At 30.2% G+C, this 20,802-nt stretch overlaps 2 protein-coding genes across 2 annotated transcripts in view; one reads left to right on the plus strand and one right to left on the minus strand.

The window, feature by feature from the left end:
• Positions 1 to 642: 642 nt before the first annotated feature.
• On the plus strand, positions 643 to 7,810 carry LOC105153715 (Peptidyl-alpha-hydroxyglycine-alpha-amidating lyase 1). The gene is made up of 6 exons (XM_011068725.2): positions 643 to 1,176; positions 1,616 to 1,802; positions 1,877 to 2,479; positions 2,561 to 2,977; positions 3,077 to 3,271; positions 6,258 to 7,810. The coding sequence occupies exons 1-6, from the start codon at positions 1,078 to 1,080 to the stop codon at positions 6,470 to 6,472; spliced, it is 1,716 nt and encodes a 571-aa protein (XP_011067027.1). The 5' UTR covers positions 643 to 1,077; the 3' UTR covers positions 6,473 to 7,810.
• Positions 7,811 to 11,144: 3,334 nt separating this feature from the next.
• The window catches only part of otp (orthopedia homeobox), a 47,448-nt gene continuing 37,790 nt past the window's right edge, over positions 11,145 to 20,802 (minus strand). The window contains exon 6 of the mRNA XM_011068724.2: positions 11,145 to 15,810. Coding sequence (XP_011067026.1) covers positions 15,467 to 15,810 — 344 coding nt within the window. The 3' untranslated portion in view covers positions 11,145 to 15,466. The remainder of the gene's footprint in view (positions 15,811 to 20,802) is intronic.

Below are 20,802 nucleotides of genomic sequence, written 5' to 3' on the forward strand. Positions count from 1 at the left end.
TCCGTTTAAAAAGTGGTTCAGGGATGACCACTGGATTTGAAACTTCGGAGAAATTCAAATTTCGTGGAATATGTAACAATGTCTAACTGAAACTTTTAATATTTGAACGTTATTTTGCATTAAATAAATATAAATATATTTCAGAATATTTTAGAATACTTTTGAAATGGTTTTTTTTTTAAGATAGGAAAATTTTTAGGAATCCTTTTCAAATATTGTAAAGATTTTAGCGTTTGCTGGAATCATTACGTCAAATAATTTAGTATCTATCAAAAAGATAATGTAAGAACAAAAAATTATTTTATTTAAAAAAAGGATAATTATAAATTTCGTGAATAATTGAATACAAATAACAAAACCGTAGAATTTTATTATATAAATAATAAAATTCTTTTTTGATATTGTTGTTTTTTGAACAGGAGAGTTTATATTTAACTTTGATTTAATAAAAGAATTAAAGGTTCAATTAAAAAGACTTTATTTAATACTAAAGATTTAATAATTATGACTCAATAAATTTCTGTAAAGGAATTAACATACAGAAATAGAAAAAAGAGCGTAATCAATAAGAAATATAATACTATCTGGAAAGCGATACAGGTAGCGCCCTTACACGCGAGCGTTGTGAAACTGCTTTAGTCAGTGCTATCGATCGAAGTTAAGAATACAGGCAAAGGACATCGGTAAAACATACTCCAAAATATTATGGCGTCATGTCTAACGCCACTTGTTGGAAATGTGTGTTCTCCTGACACGCCGACGTACGTGCTTAATACTGTTTCGCAATAATACATGCGATAATCAAATGTTCTAGATAACATTAGTTATTTTGAGTGATGCTATTCGCAAAAGAAACTAAAGAAACTTCTAGTTTGTCATACGTGGCTCCGAAGTGTGTTATAGACAAAGGTAGACGTGACTTTTGTAAAATTTTCTCAAGTTGCTAAAATATTTCCGCGATCTCATAAGATCACAAAGATCTTTGATATTGTCTAATACGATAGACGCCGCTAGTGTTTCAGTTATTGATGAAGTAGATTGAAAATATACGGAAATACCTAATGACGATTTCGCGAAATGACGACTCTTCGATATGACACTCTCTGCTCCGTTTTAATTTTGCTCCATATTTTAATATATACTAAGGCAGCACTGAGAGATATTCTAAATGTTCAGGTAATTACATGTAGATATTTTGTAGGATAAAAAGAAAAAATTAATATTAATATTTAAATCATTAATTTATATAGTTTTTATTAATATTATATATATTTCCAGCAAACACTACTAACAGTAACATAATTGTTAATTAATTTTCCACTTAACAATATATAAATGTAATGTAACACGTGTTATACATAATTATTACTATTTTATTTTATTTTTATTTTACGTAATATTTATTGTTAGTTATATTGTTGAGTGGAAAATTATATAATTATAACTAACAGTTATGTTACTGTTAATTGGTTTGCTGAGTTGTTCCATTGCATGTTATACAAATTATTTAATAAATTATGTATAAACATATAAGATAAGGAATTGTTATATGAATTATTTAATAAATTATGTGTAAACATATAACAAAAGAAGAGTTCTTTTGTATTATATATAGCATTTACCTGATACCAAGTTTGGTCCGAATGAATATTCTGATGATGATAGAGAATATTCCGACGTTGATGATAGAGGATCCTTAGCACGACCGAATAATCAACAAAACACAAAAGACCATTTATATTCAAAAACTGATAGCTATCTTGACAAAGAAGAGCAAGTAATTACAGATATCTTGGATAAAAGTAAGCATTGATTATTTGTGTATATGTTTATAGAAGTGATTAATATTTTCTTATGTTTGTTATATTCTTTTCAGATATAGTATGGGATGCACAATGGGGGGCACAACTGAAACTTACTCAAGCATCAGCAGTTTCTGTGGATCCAAATGGCAATGTTGCAATATTTCATAGAGGGGCTCGTGTTTGGGGCTCTGATAGTTTCAATAATGAAAACAAATTTGATCCAAATAATGGGCCGATAGCACAAAATACAATAATTCTTCTGGATAAAAAAGGTAGAGTGATATCAGAATGGGGAAAAAACATGTTTTATCTTCCACATGGTTTGACTATCGATCAGTCTGGGAATTATTGGATAACTGATGTAGCAATGCATCAGGTATTCAAGTTTGATGCTCAGGATGTAAAGAGACACATGGAAGAATTAAAAAGTGCACATGTTAACCCAGAGACAAGTGTGACTAATAATCATGCCAACATGTTAAAGCCATCTATAATTTTGGGAGAGGCTTTTGTCCCTGGTAATACCGCGAGCACATTTTGTAAACCAACTGACGTTGCTGTACATACTAATGGTGACTTTTTCGTCAGTGATGGATATTGCAATTCTAGGATAATTAAATATAATAAAAAAGGTGAATTAATTTTACAATGGGGACGACTTTGGAACAGTAGAGGTAATGATAAAAATAACATTGATATTAATAACAATAAACAGTATTTAAATAAATGCTAAACTAAGCCTGACTTTATTTTAGAGTTTGTCTATTCACAGTCGCCTCCGCCATATGCGTTTCTTGTCGCGCATGCTTTAGCACTCGCGAGTGAATTAAATTATCTTTATCTCGCTGACAGAGAAAATGGCAGGATATTGTGCTTCTTTGCCAACAATGGTACATTCCATAAGGAATATAGACATCCTGCTATTGGTACAAAAATTTACAGCGTTGCCTACGCTCGAAAAAAATTATATCTAATTAATGGACCTAATCTATTTATAAGTAATCCAGCACCAGTAAGAGGCTTTGTACTTGATATTTATTCCGGAAAGATATTATCAATGTTTGAGCCCAAGAAAAATATGGATAATCCACATAATCTGCATGTGACAGAAGATGGTTCTGAGATATACGTAGTTGAATTAAACAATAAGAAAGTTTATAGATTTTTACAAGGTACGATGTTTTATTAAATATTATTTTCTATAATAACAAAAATTTATAATTCCATGATGTTGCATCTTATGTAAATGTATTTATGTTTTTCATGTTTAGGAGTAAACAGTTCTAATAATTCGCAGTCAGCTAAACGGCATCAACATCAGATCTTAATACATCCCGATACTGAAGATGCCGATACTGAAAAGACTAATATAACAAAATTGATCCTAGGCCTTGGCTCAGCAGCCATTTCCTTTATTACAATTTGCATTGCGATTGCTGCCATTGTAGCGAGATGTCAAAAACGAGGTAGAAAAATAAGACATGATGGACCAGTTGTTGAATTCTCTAAATTAATAGAATAGAAATAAATGTTTCTTTCATTATGATTGTTTTTCGTTGTAGAATCTTGTTGTGCATTCTTGTGTGTTAATTTATTTTTTATATTTATTAAAGCACTAATTTACACATACACACACACACACACACACAGATTGTTCATAATACACATCTAGGAATGATAATTACTGCATAATCCCAAATAGCAAACTGACATCATTTGTCGTTATTTAGATATCAAAATAATATTAAAAATATTATTATATATCTGGGATAATAACATTTTGAAACCACATTATATACTTATTATATTTATCGTTATTCCATTGCTATTATATGTAATAATTATCATTTCTAAACTTCAAACTATTATGAATAAATCTATAATATAGCAGCAGAATACTTAATATCATTCCTGTTATAATATATTTGAATTATTTCACTTCTCTAACATAATCTATTTAAGTTTTTTAAGCTTCAATTTTTATATTTCTTAATGTACACCTAAATTAAGAAGTATCATGCAGTTTATGTATGTGCAATGATTAAATTGTAAATATTGTATTAAGGATATATATTGTTTTTTTTTTAATTGAGCTTTTACACATTATTATATTTAATTTCATTTTTACACATTATTTATTTAATGTATTGTACTGCTTTTTACATTTTTTTTCTGTACATTACTATTTATGCATATAGATAAAAATGTATGTGTTATCTTAATCTTATATAATTTTTTAATGTATATTGTAACTTTTCTTCTTATGTTTTTCTCTACATTATTACTAATGTACAAACCATAGATAAGAATATTTCTACGAGCCATAGATAAAAATGTATTTACCTAGCTTAATTTAACTTATTATTTCTTTTATCTGTATTTATACTTATACTTATCGCAAAGCTTTGTGTTATTAGTTATTTAAATGTCAAATACGATATTAACTCTTTAAAGATAACTTAAATTACTTAAAACATGAAATAACCAAAAATTCTGAAAAGTTTAAATTGTAATTGTAGTTTCTTCAGATATTTATTTCCATTTTAATTATTTCATCTTTTTCTTAATATATTGCTCGAATGACTATTTTAAATCATTGTGACTGTAACATTATTCATTATTAAATTAAGTATTTTTTTTTAATGAACTGATTTAAAAAGCAAAAGGAAATTAAGATTGCAAATATAATTTATAAGTTATTCTCGCCCAATTAATGTTAAGAATAGTAGACATCAGACATTTAAAAATAACTCATTTAAAACGAGATAATTTTAACTCTTGCCTTACTAAGACTTTTCTCAATATATGATTACCTAAAGATTAAAGGTTACCAACAGATTCATCAAGGTAATTTATTCATGAATTTCTTGGTTACCTTTAATATTTAGGTAATCATATATTGTGAAATTGAGCCTAAGGGGGGTCACTACACAGTTACCGATTCCTGTTTGTTCAAGTTTTTTTGCGTCTTTTGGTAATTATAAATTATACTACATTTTCCAAAATGAAGTGCCAATATTTATTCTAGAAAGTTGAAAGTATGTTGGTGAATTTACAGAGATCTTTTGAATCATTCTGAATAGGTGAAAAAAACGAATAGATTCTAGTGCCCCCCTCCCTCCTCCCCCGTTAGCATTGAAGAGGTATCAAATTGTATCTAGTAAAGTAAGGGTTAATTATCAAATTAATTTATTATATTTAATTGTGCTCTTTTTTATTATAGTATCTGTTACGCGTGCAAATATACGAATCATGCAATTTGTGTTTGCTTGCAATGATTACATTCCTAGCAAACGCGAATAAATTGAAATGGATTAAAATGGATTCAGATTTTCAGAAATACAGATTCATGAATGTTAAAATGAATTCTTTTTAATCTTGAATGCATTTTTATTCATTTATAGAAATTATATAAAACAAATGTCTATTCTTTCTTAATCTTTAATGCATTTTTATTCATTTATAGGAATAGCATGGAATATATTTCTATGCTTTTTAATCTAAAAATATTTTGTGCATCGTGAATACTGCTTAATTTAAAATTCTGAATGGGAAATGCGCAGTTTTTCAATCCAGTTGAATCTAATAATATCAGTCATTTCCGTGCATTGTGAATATTGCTAAATTCAAAATTTTGAATAGAAAATGCAGTTTTTTAATCCAATGGAATAAAAAAAATTTATCTTTTAATGGCCCATTTTCTTAAAATGGGCCGTGAATACTATTCAATTCAAAATTGTGAATAGAAAATCCATTGTTTCATTTAAAAATATATAATGAATGCTATTTTATTCAGAATTATGAATAAGAAATTTTTCGTTTTAATTTAACTGAGTTAAAAAAAAAGTACTGTAAAAATATATCATGAAATCTACTTCATTTAATACTTAAAAGAGACATAAAAAACCTACGTAAATATATGCAATAAATATTACATATGTAAATTCCTTATTTTTAATTAATCGCTTTTATGTATATTTTATATTAATACGTTTTCTTTATTATACAGCTAGCGTAATTTTTTGTATAAAAGTTTTAAAATAATAACTAGAATTTTATGTATTACTACTTTAATTTATTTAAACTTTTACATGTATACAAATTTTTTATATGGAATCCAATCTATTTTTATGGACTTAAAATACGGATTCGGATGGATTGAAAATTTCTAATCCATTTCAATCCATTTTTGTTTGCTGGGTTGTATTAAGGATATACATTTTTTAAATAGACCTTTTATATATTATTATATTTAATTTTATTTTTACATTATTTATTTAATGTATTGTACAGCTCTTTACATTAGCGAACCTTACTAACGTTCACTTAACTAGATTTTCGAGTTTTGCTGCCATTTTTAGCAAATCTTGAAATTATTATCATTCTTAGCCTAATTAATTAAACATCTTCATGTCTAATTAATCGAATGTATTTTACGTTTCAATCATATAGGATATCTACGATATCTCACGGCACGCAAAAGGATGAATTGGGAGGCCGAGAGGCGAGAAAATTTTAAGCTGACGAGCCTGCTGGAGAATCGCCGCGGTAGAAGCTTCAAGTTCCTGGAGAAGCGGCCGAATCCACGCGATTTCAGCAAATTGAACACAGAGCCGGAAACTTCAGAAGACGAGCGTCCCGAGAACAGTCTTGCGAGGGTGATTTAAAAACACCTCCGAGTAACGTCATGATATCGCGCAAATAATATTACGGAATCGAAACAAGGGAAATCACGCTAGATCGCTCATTGACGATCGCACAACGCGATCTCGCAGATACGAACTGCACTCGGCTGCGCGTCCGTTCATTTAGTTATTCTTGAATATTCGCGCTGTCGAGCCGTCCGAGCCGACCCGAATTCGACCGACGGTATGCATGCGCGAGATGACGTCACCTTGCCGACTATCGAATATATAGCTGTTTGACATTACCATTTGTCTTTTCAATATATTCTACTGTAAGAGGGGCTTAGTAAAAAAAATGAAGTGCCATACTTGCCATTTTGCATAAAATGAAACCAGATATGTATATCACTATACGTTTTCAATATAACTATAATATAAGTCTTTCAATTGTGGCTATCATATAAAACATCATATATTAGCACTAAAAATACCAATAGTCATTATTGATCGTTTTTATTTTGTAGATTGATATTATATTTCTTTTATAAGAGACAAGATTTTGAAATATTGCGATTTTTTATTCTTTACTCATATAGCACACTTTTTATCCCAGAAATGTTTCTGCGAACATTCTCAGAATGTTAAGACATTCTCAGGATGTTTTTTAGAACATTGGACATCTGTGCTTATATATATTATATTAATGAAAGTATAATAATTTAGTTTTCTTATCACTTATTTATTTTTATAGTAATTTATTTGCTTGATCTTTTTAGTGAATTAGAAATCTATTTGTAGTGTAATAATTATATTTATTAAGTGTTTATTTATTAAGCTTGATTATAGTACTTATATAATATTTATTAAGTCAAATGTTTTATTCCTGATTTGGAAATGGAGAATTTATTTCAAGTAACCACTTACATTACTCGATTGAAGAAAACTTTGATTAAAAATTTTATCAAGTAATTTCACATTTGTTGATTGTTCATGTAAGAAATTTAATAATTGATGAAAAACATTACGTAATACCAAATTATATATAAAATTGAAATCCGTATAAAACCGTAACGAAATATCTGGAGAACTACTTATACAACTTAATTCCTCAGGTAATAAATAAAATGGTAATGTTAATGGGGCTAGAATTATTTTGCAAGTAAGCTATAGTCACATTTTCTCGACCACTGATTTAAACTAACTTTTCCGAGTGAGTTGTCACAATCTAGTCAGAAACTAGTCGTTACCAGGAATACATACAATTTTTAGGATTTGTTAGGAACAAAAGAAACTAGATTTGTCTTTGCTAGCGCTTAATATATGTATGTATGTATATTCATTTGCTCTTGCCTTCCAAAAATATAAAGCTATTCTCGCTTATTTTACTTTGAGATGATTCAATTAACTTTCATAGATCCTTTCTCTTAAAAGGGAAAAAACACAAATCGATTAACAAAATTATTCATATCATAATTCAGATCGCTTTAACTCAGATTTTACATGACAAATAAATAAGCTGAAAACAATAGACTTATTGATTGCCGCAAACTGTGTAAATTGAAGATTTGAGGCACATTACATGAAGTTTTATGGAAATTGACATGGAAATTTTAAATAAATAAAAGCACATTTATTGATCTTATTTTTACTTTTAAAGATCAATGAATGTGCTTTTATTTATTCATAATATCCATGTTAATTTCCATATTTGTAAAACTTCGTGTAACCGAGGTTCATAATAATGTGCCTCAAATCTTCAATTTGCACAGTTTGCACATATAAACGCGCAAAAATATTTAAGTCTAAAAATTTGATTCAAAATATCTGAAGTAGTGCCCATATAAATAGTGACACATTCTTACTAAAATTTTAAGCAGCTAATATTTTTAATGTAGGTCATATTTAATGAATTACCAACATTTTTAATGACTCTGAAATCTTCGATGATCATCATAATATCTGTATCTTTTGTATTTAAGAAAACTATGCAAAAAGGTATCACTTAAAAAAATAATTTTTAGCATTTATTACAATAAGATTTATATCAGTCACAAATTAATATTGATTTTAATAATATTATTAACTTTATTTATATTTGTTCCTGTTTGTACGTAATACTCAAATATGGAAATGGTATGCTTTATCTTACATTATTTATCTTGAGTATAATTAGAATCTAGAACTTTAACAAAATACATGGATACATAAGATTAATGTCCAACGCATTTTACAATTCGCAAAGTTTTACAAGCAGGAAATACGTATTTATACATATTACAACTATATATATAATTGATAGATACATAAATCTTCAAAAGAGACGTGTTTGAGAGTATTTAAAAATTAATTTCAAAAATTAATTTCGTTCAAATTAATAATTATTTAATCATTTTATAATTCTATAATTAATAAAAGTAAAAATATGTAATCACAATTAGGAACAATTAAGATTTATTAATTATTTGCAGTACATCAAATATAGTAAAATTATAAATTTGAAAACAAATTTGTTATTTAAATTAACAATTAATTTTGAAATATATACGCTAATTCAAAAATATGTTACTGACTTTTTTACTCTAATAAGGCAATATAAAGAAAAAAGCAAGGAAATAACGTTTTGTATGATGTGTTATAATTAAGATTAGAAAGATTACGAATCGTATAATTACAGATTTCTATTTTTTATTAATTAATTAAATTAATTTCTATTTCTAAAATTAACTTTCTATTTAATAATTTTATTAATAAAATATTTGGGTAAATATTCATATACACATATTAGGGAAGGCCTCTCCAATGACATAGTCAATGTTATGACCTTGAGTGACCATTTTAGCTATCGCTCGTTAACTCATAAAAACGGTTTTAATTATCTATTAATATTAATTAAGTAACCATAGCGTTCAAAAAATTGATTTTTGATATGCTTCTAATATATTTCTTTAAAAAAATGTTTATAAATACACTTTTACTAAATTCAATGATAATAATTCAATGATAACATAATACTGAATTTAAATCAGAAATAAAAATTATATCAAACTCAGTTAACAAAAATTTAAATATCATAACTAATGTTAAAAACACACAAATTTTTTTGTTTAACAAAAATTATTTTAATGTATTCTTTTATAGTATATATCTCACAAAATATATAAAAATATACCATTATATATATATATTATATTATTTTATCTGACGTCGAAGATTATAATAAATAAAATGCACATATGTGTGAAACAACATATCTAAATTATCCATTAATTTATATTACGTAAAAAAGGATGTTAAAAGAGGCAGATTTTGACAAAAAAAAGTGTGAGTAAAAGGAATAATATTTTTTGTAGATTTTGGATACAATAAATCTATTAAAAAGTTCGTGAGATTTAAAGAACACCTTAAAAATTGCAAGAACATAATATATTTATAAAAATTTGGATAATATATAGAACTAATACTTACATAAAATACATGTAATATGTCATACATGTCGCTATTTCGTTAAACAACCATCTCGTACGATTTATACACATATGCTTTACAACATATACAGATACAATTTACAAAATGTTAATGGAGGGTGAAAGAGTAAAAAGTAGAGTCCGACCGAAATTTCTATTTCGGTTTCAGTTTAGGTCAGTTTCGATAAAAAACAGAGTTTCGGTTTAATTTCGACCGAAATAAGAGAAAATTTCGGTGGGTAAACCGAAACTGTGCAAATTGCAACGCGTCGATGAGCGTTCAAAACAAAATTACTATTCCATTATTAATTTGTTGATTAAGCTTAAGACAATTTGAGTACAAACTTTGATGTAATCCTAATAGTGATTGTGATTTGATTTCTTTAAAAGTTAAAGATGCAATATTATTATATTATTTTAGTTAGATATTTTAATAAAATCCTATTTTTTTGAAGAGTACATAAATTCCATGATTTTTTAAATAAATTTATCGTATCCAGATTAAAATTTACAAAATAAGGTCTATTCCTTTTACTTAAATGTTTTTGGGTCGAAATTGGCTATTTTTAACATCTTCTTTTAATTCCTTTTTTAAATTATGATTATATTATTATATTGGAGCAAATAAAAAACATATCACTATTGTGTTACTATTTGAATGTTAATATTTGCTCGATCTACTTGTAAAAGGATCCATATTACAAAAAATTATTTTCTACCTCTTTCTTTTTCTAACTATCATATATCTCTCTATGTATGCTGTATATATTACTAACATATTTAAGATAATTAAATTAAGAACTATCTGTAAAATTGTCTACAAAATATGTATGTACTACATGTTACTTCACAAAATCAAGTTTATTTATTTTTCGATAACTTATTGGTTTAACGCCACGTTGTAACATTATTTATTATACAAACCCATAAATAAACTATATATAGTCTTATTTTTGCTTTGTAATGAATGTTAATTTAGATTAGTATTGTAGTGCAATCTTAATTATTAATACAGATTTCCTTTTAGAATAATGCAACATCCTCTATACAATGTAAAAATATATATAATCCATATAATCCATAAATATAAAAACCTATTTTCAAATAATATAATTAAGTGTATTATTATATTGTAAAAATTTTTAGCAAAAAGATCAAGATTTATTTTGTGACGGGATCAAACTCAATCCAAATCAAGATACTTTTATCGCTTAGGATGATTAGGAATGGATTAGGAGTGAGACGAAACCTTTCGATATTTTGATAATGATTTATTTTTTACACACTTAGTTGACCTCTATACACAACTATACAACGATGAAAATTAAATTTCTGTCTATTTACTGCTAAGGTCATCGACTTGATAATGACTTGTGATAGAGATGCAATAAAGTCAGTCGATTCTTTTCCGATTCACGTGAACCTGAAGAATCGGGCGACGTCTGCGGACAGTACGATTCGAATTAACTTTTGCGCGAAATATCTAAACGTACGATCAGCAGAGGCCATATATGTTACAAATCACCTGTAAAGAGTGACGCCCGCGATTGCCGCAAATTAAAAGGACGTCAACCTCCACTCGCTGAAGTCTATCTACACACGCATGATAAATTAAATAAATACAGGAATTGTTCTTCGCTTAAGGGAAGGTATCACTATCACCAAGGACACCGATCGGAGTTCTCGTATCATTTGGATCCGAGAAGAACGGGGAGGAACATTCCAGATGGCTGCATGCGGATAAATTGGCGTATTGCTAACGGAGAAACGAATTCAAATATTCTGTTTTTTACCCATACATTACAGTTGAATGCTTGATATTCCACAGATATATTCTCACATTATGTATATTTGATTTTAAATTTTACATGTATTTTATACAAACGCGTAGATAAATTACATCACCATCATACATTTCACGTTTTTATGTAAGAAAATCAAACATACCGTGACGTTCCAAATTTTTATCTTTCGCCCCAAAGACTTCTACGTAAGAATGATAAAATAAGTCGAATTTTAAATAATTCGATTCATTCGTACAAAGATCTCAGATAAAGTATTAGCAATATGTCAATTTAATCATGCAACAAGAGATGAAGATGACCGAAATAGAATAATAATTCTCCTTTTATGCGCTAAAAGAATGCTCGACGACGAGGTATTGCACGAAGCATTCGAAAAAAAGGAACCACAAACACTCTGACAAACATCATTAAGGTCTTCCGTCCCACGTCGACGACAGGACGAAATCGAGAAGGGACGCTTTCAACGCGCGCCCGTATTTTTGTACATTAAAAATCGTATACGTTCGTAGTGATACATCGACAATTGCCTATCTGTTACTCCATATTTATCGTTTAGGTTTACCTAGGTCTACCGTAAATTCGTAACTAGAATAGTCGACTTTTCGTAGCCGTGCTCGCAATCTACCACCGGTGCCGCTTTGAAATATCCTGCGCGGACCAATGTCGCCGTCAGAAAAAAATTAACGGCCATCCCGAAATATATCACAATGTCCATGTATACTCATGTTCGATCGTAATGTTGACGTTATACTTATTACATTATTATTGTTATTATTAATATTATTATTATTATTATTATTATCGTTGTATAATAATTATTATTACTATAATTATTGTTATTATTATTATTGTTGTTATTGTTATTAGACGTATACTTTATTTACAAAACTTACGTTTCGATGACAACAACGGAACAATGTATACATATAGTGTGCCATAAAATTCTTCAAGAAAATAATACACGAACGTAATGCTAATCTGCATTCATCATCAGAACGTTTACCATCAGAAACACGACGAATTATGTGTCCTACTGTTTTGAATTTATCAAAGGAAGCAAAAGAAAATCGTTCAACGCATCTCCGTAAAAGAATTTATTTTATTATATTTCTTACGACAAAACGTCGTCTCTGCAAATCGTGTACGGAACGTAAAGTCGACACGAGAAAGACTAGCTTTATGTTGCGCGTATTAACATCTCTAACATAGCTCTTTATTTCGCAACAGAATCATTGAGTCGCTTTATTCTCATTATTTTAGTATAAAAAACTCGGAATAAATTGTTATTATGTAATTTTGTAACCGTAAAATGTGAGTAAATTTTACAACATATGAATTTTCAATCGTTATTAACGCGATAAAAAGTTTCATCGTTTAAGTTTAAGATCATTTTGAAAGCAATTCCCATTTCTCCCGTTCATACAAAAGATAAAAAATTATTTTTCCAAACAGACATTCTTTCTCGATTGTTTGTATGCAAGGATTCTATCGCGACTCTTAGAAACCGGTTTTTCGGACAAACTCTGTCGTTCGAATGAAAATGTAAGCACCGAAATTTTATTTCATTTAAAAAAATACCGTTTTCGAAACAGAAAAACTACAAACCTCTGCGTGCACAGTCTCAGAAACAATTGCGACGCGTTGCAGATCAAACGGCCTACGAATAAGAGCGATCGACAGCTCCGTCGCAGTTGCGAGCAATGGTAATTGCAGTATTGATACAATAATAATATACCCTATCACGTCAATATTTTTACTATATTTACACAATGTCGTATATATGTAATACTAAGATAACTTGTCGTATACATCTCATTGCACCTCGCCACATCTTCCGCATTGACCTCCCATGACTCGAAAATACAATGTGCATTTTTTTCCCTGCGTTTTCCCCTACGCACTGTCGTGCCCCAATAGGAAGTGCCCCAATTCCCGTGGGAGAAGAAATAGGTGTAAATAAGAATTACGTGACGGAAACCCACGCCCTAATCAGTTTGTCACACTCATCGGAAATGCAGTTAAATAATTTACAATTAGCGAGGCCTTAATCTCATCGACGTTTCTTTAGCGCGAGCGCAGACACTCGAAATGCTTCTAACGAGGGCAAAACGACCAGAGTTTAACGACTGCATTATAGCCGCGACAAATCCCTGCCCTCGCGCAGTATGATAATCGAATTAAATTACTTCAGCGATTTCATTCGGAAGAAGATAAATTACAAATACATTACATGGAGCCAATCGAACGTCCGACGAACTTGGACGTAATTATATTAATATATCCGTGAAAGCCACCCGGTTCCTTTTACCAGCGCACAGCGCCAACCCAAGAGTTTATTTGCGGAGTATTAGTAGGTAATTTGTATGAGTTTATGGTAATTTTCTCCTTTTAAGACTTCGCGTCGCAAAATTCATTAATCTGCACAAATCACAATTCGTTCCTTTCTTTATCGACAGCTCTTTGTAATTATTAGGACAGTGTTCCATCGCTCGTAAAAACAGCTGCAATACTATGACGGATCATATTTTAATCATTGATATTCGGAAATACTTGGACTCATAATAATTGCAGCGGTTATATAATATAGTAACCAAAATGCTTGGATTTTATAATGAAATCGGTTCTACAAAAAATATCAGTTATTACTGTTATTAAATATTTAGAGCTGTCATGATTAGGATAAATTTTTAACGATACTGAGCAAAATCCATTTTCGTTTTATTGAATAATTCTACATCGACCGCTGTGTAACGTTGAAAATCTATTTAGAAATAAAACTTATTAGCTTTTCGCGAATTGTTTGAATAAAAAATCTCACTAATATCAATGATTTGCGCAGCTAAAAGGTAGTTTATGCCAATGATTCAATTTTCTCCGCAAAATATCATATAACGTTTTACGCCTGTTGCTATTTAAGACGTATTTGACTAGACACTACATGTTGGAAATATTTACCCGTTAATTCCCTATTAGGAAATCTTGAACGTGCAATTTTAATTGCTACAACTCCGTCATATACATCAATTCTTCTTTACAGTTATGGCGTCAAGTCGATGGTTGGCCCGGTATTAGCATCAGTAGGACACATTTGCAGAAACTGTAATCTACGTTATGTGTCACAATGGTCCTGGGAAGGCTATGATAATGAGAATCTATATTGCGCAAATTGTCCCTGTCGATAATGCCAGCAATTTCGATCCTCTACCCTGATTTTACCCTCAGCGCTAATTTATAGAAGAGTACTCCTTTCGTGGATTCTCCATATAACTGATATTTGTTTCTTTTTGGAGATAAAGCAACTGATATTTTTTTTTTATATATTATAAAGTTCACGTAAAAACATGATAGAAATACTGCGCGCCGCGTTAAATTTTTGTAATCGCCGAATCATTACCGCTCCGTTAAAACATCCGAAATTATCTAATTATCTAACCATTCTAATTCCGTCATTATTAATTGCTATTGCCTCATTGGCTTTAAATTCAAAGGGATAAACGATTTTGGACCTCCATCGAATTTGAATCGTTCTAATATCGTCGATCTTGACCTCGCCACATTTTTTTAACCTTTAAATTTACGATAGCCAACTAGATAAATCTCTTCGATCGCGCTTGCTCTGCGCTCTTGCTCTTCTACAGAAACAAACGCAGTCGATCTTGCGATTGCCGTTGACAGAACAGAGAGGAGTACTCGTTCCATGGATTATGGTAAGCTTCTACCGGCCGGCAGTTTTTTCCTCCGTGGATACCGAACGTCGAAGAGACGGTTCAAACGACGCCTTGATAAACAGGACTGTACTCCATATCGTGGGTATACTGAGGTGGTCCTGGCGGCGGCGGCTGTGGACTGTACTGTTGCGAGGCGTCCGAGGCGCGACGCCTGAGCGCCGCGATGCTGTGGGCGCCTCTCCAATCCGATCCTTCGTTCGTGCTCACGTCGGCCACGCAGGAAACGCCGCCACCTCCGGTACCGCCGCTGCCGCTGCCACCGGTACCGGAAGTCGTGCCCGGAGAACCCTGACCGCAGTTCAAACCTGAGCCCATCCCGGCTTGACCACCCACCGAGGAACCCACTGGTGGCGAACCTCGGGACGCCGATACGTGAACACCACCTGAATAGAAGAGAATCGGATTAATGTTTTCTTTGTGATTCTCAACTATCAAGTGTTCTAACTATCAAAAATTATATTGAGAAAAAAGTATCTGGTACTTGTAACTATAATCGCATGGTAAAAAGTTATGATTAGAACTCCGTTTTTACAGTTATTACTGCTATAATGTTAATAACAATAATTATATTTATAAATAAGTAATAAATAGAAAATGGACCAACAAATGAATAATAGATGAGAGCAATAATGTAACCTATACAGTATTACAAAAAAGTTTAACCACAAAATTTTGTGTTTATTAAATACAGGTAGCAAGCTGATGTTATTTGTTATCATTTTGCCATCAAAATAACGATGAACAACTGTAGCTACTTGTAGTAACGTATATTTAGAAAAAAAAAACAAATTATCGAGTATTATAATAACATATTGTTAAGTATCAAAAATATTCTGCACTGCAAAATTTTCGTCGATTGTGATGAACTGAAGACTGCTCTATTGATTGCCTACGAGAATTTATCCATGGAAGGATGTACAGTCATCATGGATGCATTTCCGAAGCGTCTTAAAGTTTGTATCAAAGCTAAATGTGGCCATTTTAAATATTAATTTTTATTTAATATTTCATAACATATAATTAATATTATTGAGTTTTTGTTTATATATGTTATACCAATGATTTGATAAGCACCAAATTTTATGACAAAATTTTTTTTTATTTGATATTCACTCTCTGTATTCAATGAAGAAATTCCAATATCAAAAGCAAATCTTGCAAATTGAGAAAATGTCTGGTTGAAAATGGATGAATTAAATTATATCAATCAAAATTCTAGTTACCTCAATTGTAATAGATTTAACCAGAAAATTCTGATTCGTCCATTTCCAACCAGATTTCTTTTGCAGTGTAGTGTTTAATATTTATATATAAAATTTAAAATACATTTTATTATATATATATATATATATATATATGTGTGTATATAGTTGTATTTAAAAATAAATAGTTGGCTTCAAAAATAACTATAAACTCACATAGAGAAATAAAGCTTTCTACTGTTAAGAAAAATGATTATTCAGTTCGCTTTTTTTCCTTTAAGTAAAAATTATCTTTAACAAAGTTTCTTTTTTTCTTAATAGCTTTAAAATATGTTTATTATGAGTTTTAAAAGAAAGTAAGAGAGAGAGAGAGAGAGAGAGAGAGAGAGAGAGAGAGAGAGAGAGAAAGAAAGAGAGAGTGAGAGAGAGAGAGAGTGAAAGGAGAAAAAAATATTATGTACTCAAAGCAAGAATTTCTTTTCTTCTGAAAAATATTATAAAATTTTATCAAAGAAGCAACTTTATATAAAATTTTCAAAAAGATATTTCAGAAAACTAGTACTCTTTTTAAGATTATAATAAACTATTATAATCTTATAGTTTTATATTTGTTATCTGATTTTGGCTCTAATATTGATCTGTCTTCATTGTTTTAAATCCAAATTTATTTTAATTTAAGAGTATTCTAAAGACAATTAGTTATTAAAAATGCACTTATACGCAGACGATTTACGTGAAACGTTACATCAACATCTCACTCATGCACATCACGCATACATAAATTTTCGTATAACAATTACGTTTTAATTGATGTTTAAATCCAATTTTAAGAACTTCAAACTGTTTTTTCATGCAAACTACTAGTTTGTGGACTATAATTTCGTAAGTACAGATTGCTTTTATATGAAGTAAATGTTGTCATAACGTGACAACTCTGGAGCGCCATGTTAGACTAAAAAATGGTAAAGAAGATCTCAATTTCAAAATTTTTTGTCGTTCTCAATACAGACTCCACCTCACAGGTGTATTTATGCGTATACTTTAATCCCCTGAAGAAGAATTTTCAAATCAATAAGAGAGGAAAAAAGTAATTGTTATACAAAAATTATATGGTTTAGTATTCGGTAATACAGACTTTAGGATCCCTTTAATTGTCTCTTTAATTAGAAGTATTAAACTTAATAAGATTTAGAAATATTTTAAATTTTGATGCTTGTGATGAATTTATACGATAGAGTATTAATGAAGGGCAATGAGCCAAACATGCTATTAGTGTAACAAATTCTGATATCATTTATTTAAAGTCCCAAACATTTTGGTTCTCACAGAATCGTCCTTAGTGAGTACTTTTTTTAAAATATTTGAAACTCTAAATATAAAATTGTAATAAATAAATCAAAATTTGTTATAAAGGGTGTTTTTTTAAGCCCGATAGATTTTTTTAAGCCCGATAGAACTTAAAATTGTAAAAAATAACACAAAAATTAAATTATAGTAAAAAAATTTTTTTTAGTCGAAAGATCAATGCATGGCATTAACATTTGAAAATGATTTCGGGCATATGGCCACCGCGGCTGTTTAATTTAATTTTTTGTTTTATTTTTTACAATTTCAAGTTCTATCGGGCTTAAAAAAACACCCTTTACTAACAGTGCGTTCAGCTCATTGTCCTTTATTGATACTTATTTGAAATTTTTAAGTTTTTGGAGATTCTATATGATAGATGTAATTTTATATGATAGATTTACAGATATAAATTTTTGAAGTATTTGAAAATAATTAGTATTTGAGAATAAATGTACAGAATGTATTTTTCTCTGTGTTTATAATTACGTTAAATTATGGTGATTGCATTCATTTTTTCTCGGTGTATCTTTTGTGACTTTGTAAATATACGTTTTCTAACAGTTTGTAATGATTCCTAAGCGATAAATGTAATTTTTTTATAAATAGTAAATAACAAAAACAAAGAACAAATATTTATTATGATACAGTCAATCACGAATCCACTACCGCGGACGAGGCAGTACATCCCCGAAAGGGGGAAAAGAGTCTTCAGGTAGAAAAGAGGTAATTTACAGGTGCAGGAGAGCGAACGTTTCGTTTCTCCGCTGTAGAAGATATTAATACAGTAGACTGACAAAGCGTATGGGGTGCGCTACCGGCCGTCGTAAAGTCGTTTCCTCCTCGCGCGCTACGCTGGTGGGCTCGAAAGACAACGGCGGGAAAAAAGGATTTTTCTTTTTTTTTATGACGGTACTGTGCCGGGCACAAATTTGCAGAGGACTATGGCAGCGGCCGCTTTTGAAAAGCCATTCGGAAGAATGGACGTCTAATGGCGACGATGTACGTGATTTTATGACTATTGTCGGCTGACGCGCGCGGTAGATTCGTGCTGTCGAAGAGCGGTGTCCACCGCGATTCACCGCGCACAATCAATGAAGTTTGATTCTACACCAAACAAACGACCGAGCCGAAGGCAAATGAAACTAAACGTGCAATACATACGCAATTTGGCACGTGTATTTCTATTTTTCAGAGTAAATACAGAGATCATCGGCGCGCGTATCTCACTAAAATTTGAACTGTTGCACGAGTTACTAGCCGATTTTTATTCTCGAATAAGATATTGCGACTCGTGCACCATTCGCGGTAGCACGAGTTGAAAATCGAGCGTTTTGAAACTCGATAATTTACGTATTATCGAGATTTGTTTGCGCCAGTCTGGCATGGTCCGCGAAAGAGTGAGTGAGTGAGTGAGTGAGTGAGAGAGAGAGAGAGAGAGAGAGAGAGAAGTCAAATGGAACTTCTCCGATTAACTAGGAACCACACCACGCCGCGTTGTTGGCTTACATTGCGGTGCTAATCATCCATTGGTAACCGAAAAATAACGCTCTAGTCTAAAAGCTATTTGCTCTAAGTATTATCCGCAGATAAAAGCATGTAGCTGAGACTGCGGATTCACTTTAAAGCCACGTTCTTACGCACACCAATGTGTTCGTGGGATGCCAATTTTTTTTTTCTTCTCAAGTGATAACGCTTGATAATTGGCACCATGCAATTGTACGTGTGTATGCACACGCATATATCGATAGATGACTGCACCTTGCGAAATTATGTTACGCCGGATTTTTATCATAAGGACTTTAGAAAAGTGAGATGTTAAATTTTGTAATCTTTGCATCAAATATATTCATATATTGCATCCAATAATGTTATGTTTCAAAGTTTTTTTTCTCAACACCTGAATATTTTTTTACAAAGTAATAGTATAGTATATTCTCTTTCATTGTTTATGTTTGTATACAATTTTAAATGATATATTCAAATGATAAAATTTATTTGCAATATTTAATGTCAAAAAATTATAATGAATTACGAGTTTTCTGTTTCTTGAATGATGACTCTTAGATATTTGTAACTGTGCTAAAAAAAATAGATTACACGAGTGATAATATATTAGACATTACGAACTTGCGTTATTACATAAGAAATTAGTGAAATTTCTAAAAATTGAAGAGTGATGAAATTTTTGATAAGCATATCCTTTTTCAGTGTATAAAACCTTACAAGAAACATCTATAATTCGTTCAGAAACAAAGATGTTATTTAAGATTTGTTATTCAATGTAATTAATACATCCGATATTTTAAAAAAAAGGAATTTCAATTCAATAACATAGTTTCCGCTGGAAAATTGGCACATTTCATATCAATTTCAATATCTTGCCTTTTGTCTATCGTATGAATGACCTCCTATTTACTTATAAGATTTTGATAAGCTCGTAAACAGAATTCATAATCGCATTGATTAGATTCATTTTCAGAGTTGATGATCTGTATTATTACATAGCAATATGAATAAATCTATTTAAGCAACATGCATTTTGTGAAAACGGCGTTCACTTACAGCGTCTTTCTTTAAACATGGTTTTTTGCTGAAAAACAAAAAAAGTGAAAAATTGAAAGAAAATATTCCGTGGGCACACAGCGATGAGATTCCTTTTTTTTATTATCGGTTTCCTTATTATCCATATCGCGCAAATTCATTATTCCATACAATTTAAGCGCTGAAGTCTGATTTATCTAAAAAATATTGTCAGATTATCATTCAAAGCTCCGATTTGCGCTTTAATCCTACGTAGACATTCTGAGTTTGAACAATAAATAACGC

The sequence above is a fragment of the Acromyrmex echinatior genome, chromosome 5, assembly GCF_024713525.1.
Source record: "Acromyrmex echinatior isolate Ae372 chromosome 5, ASM2471352v2, whole genome shotgun sequence".
NCBI lineage: Eukaryota > Metazoa > Arthropoda > Insecta > Hymenoptera > Formicidae > Acromyrmex > Acromyrmex echinatior.

Coding starts and splice junctions, on each gene's coding strand:
- LOC105153715 (XM_011068725.2), top strand. CDS start 1,078: ATGACGACTCTTCGATATGACACTCTCTGCTCCGTTTTAATTTTGCTC. Junction 2,480..2,560: donor ACGACTTTGGAACAGTAGAG/GTAATGATAAAA, acceptor ACTTTATTTTAG/AGTTTGTCTATTCACAGTCG. Junction 3,272..6,257: donor AGCGAGATGTCAAAAACGAG/GTAGAAAAATAA, acceptor TCAATCATATAG/GATATCTACGATATCTCACG.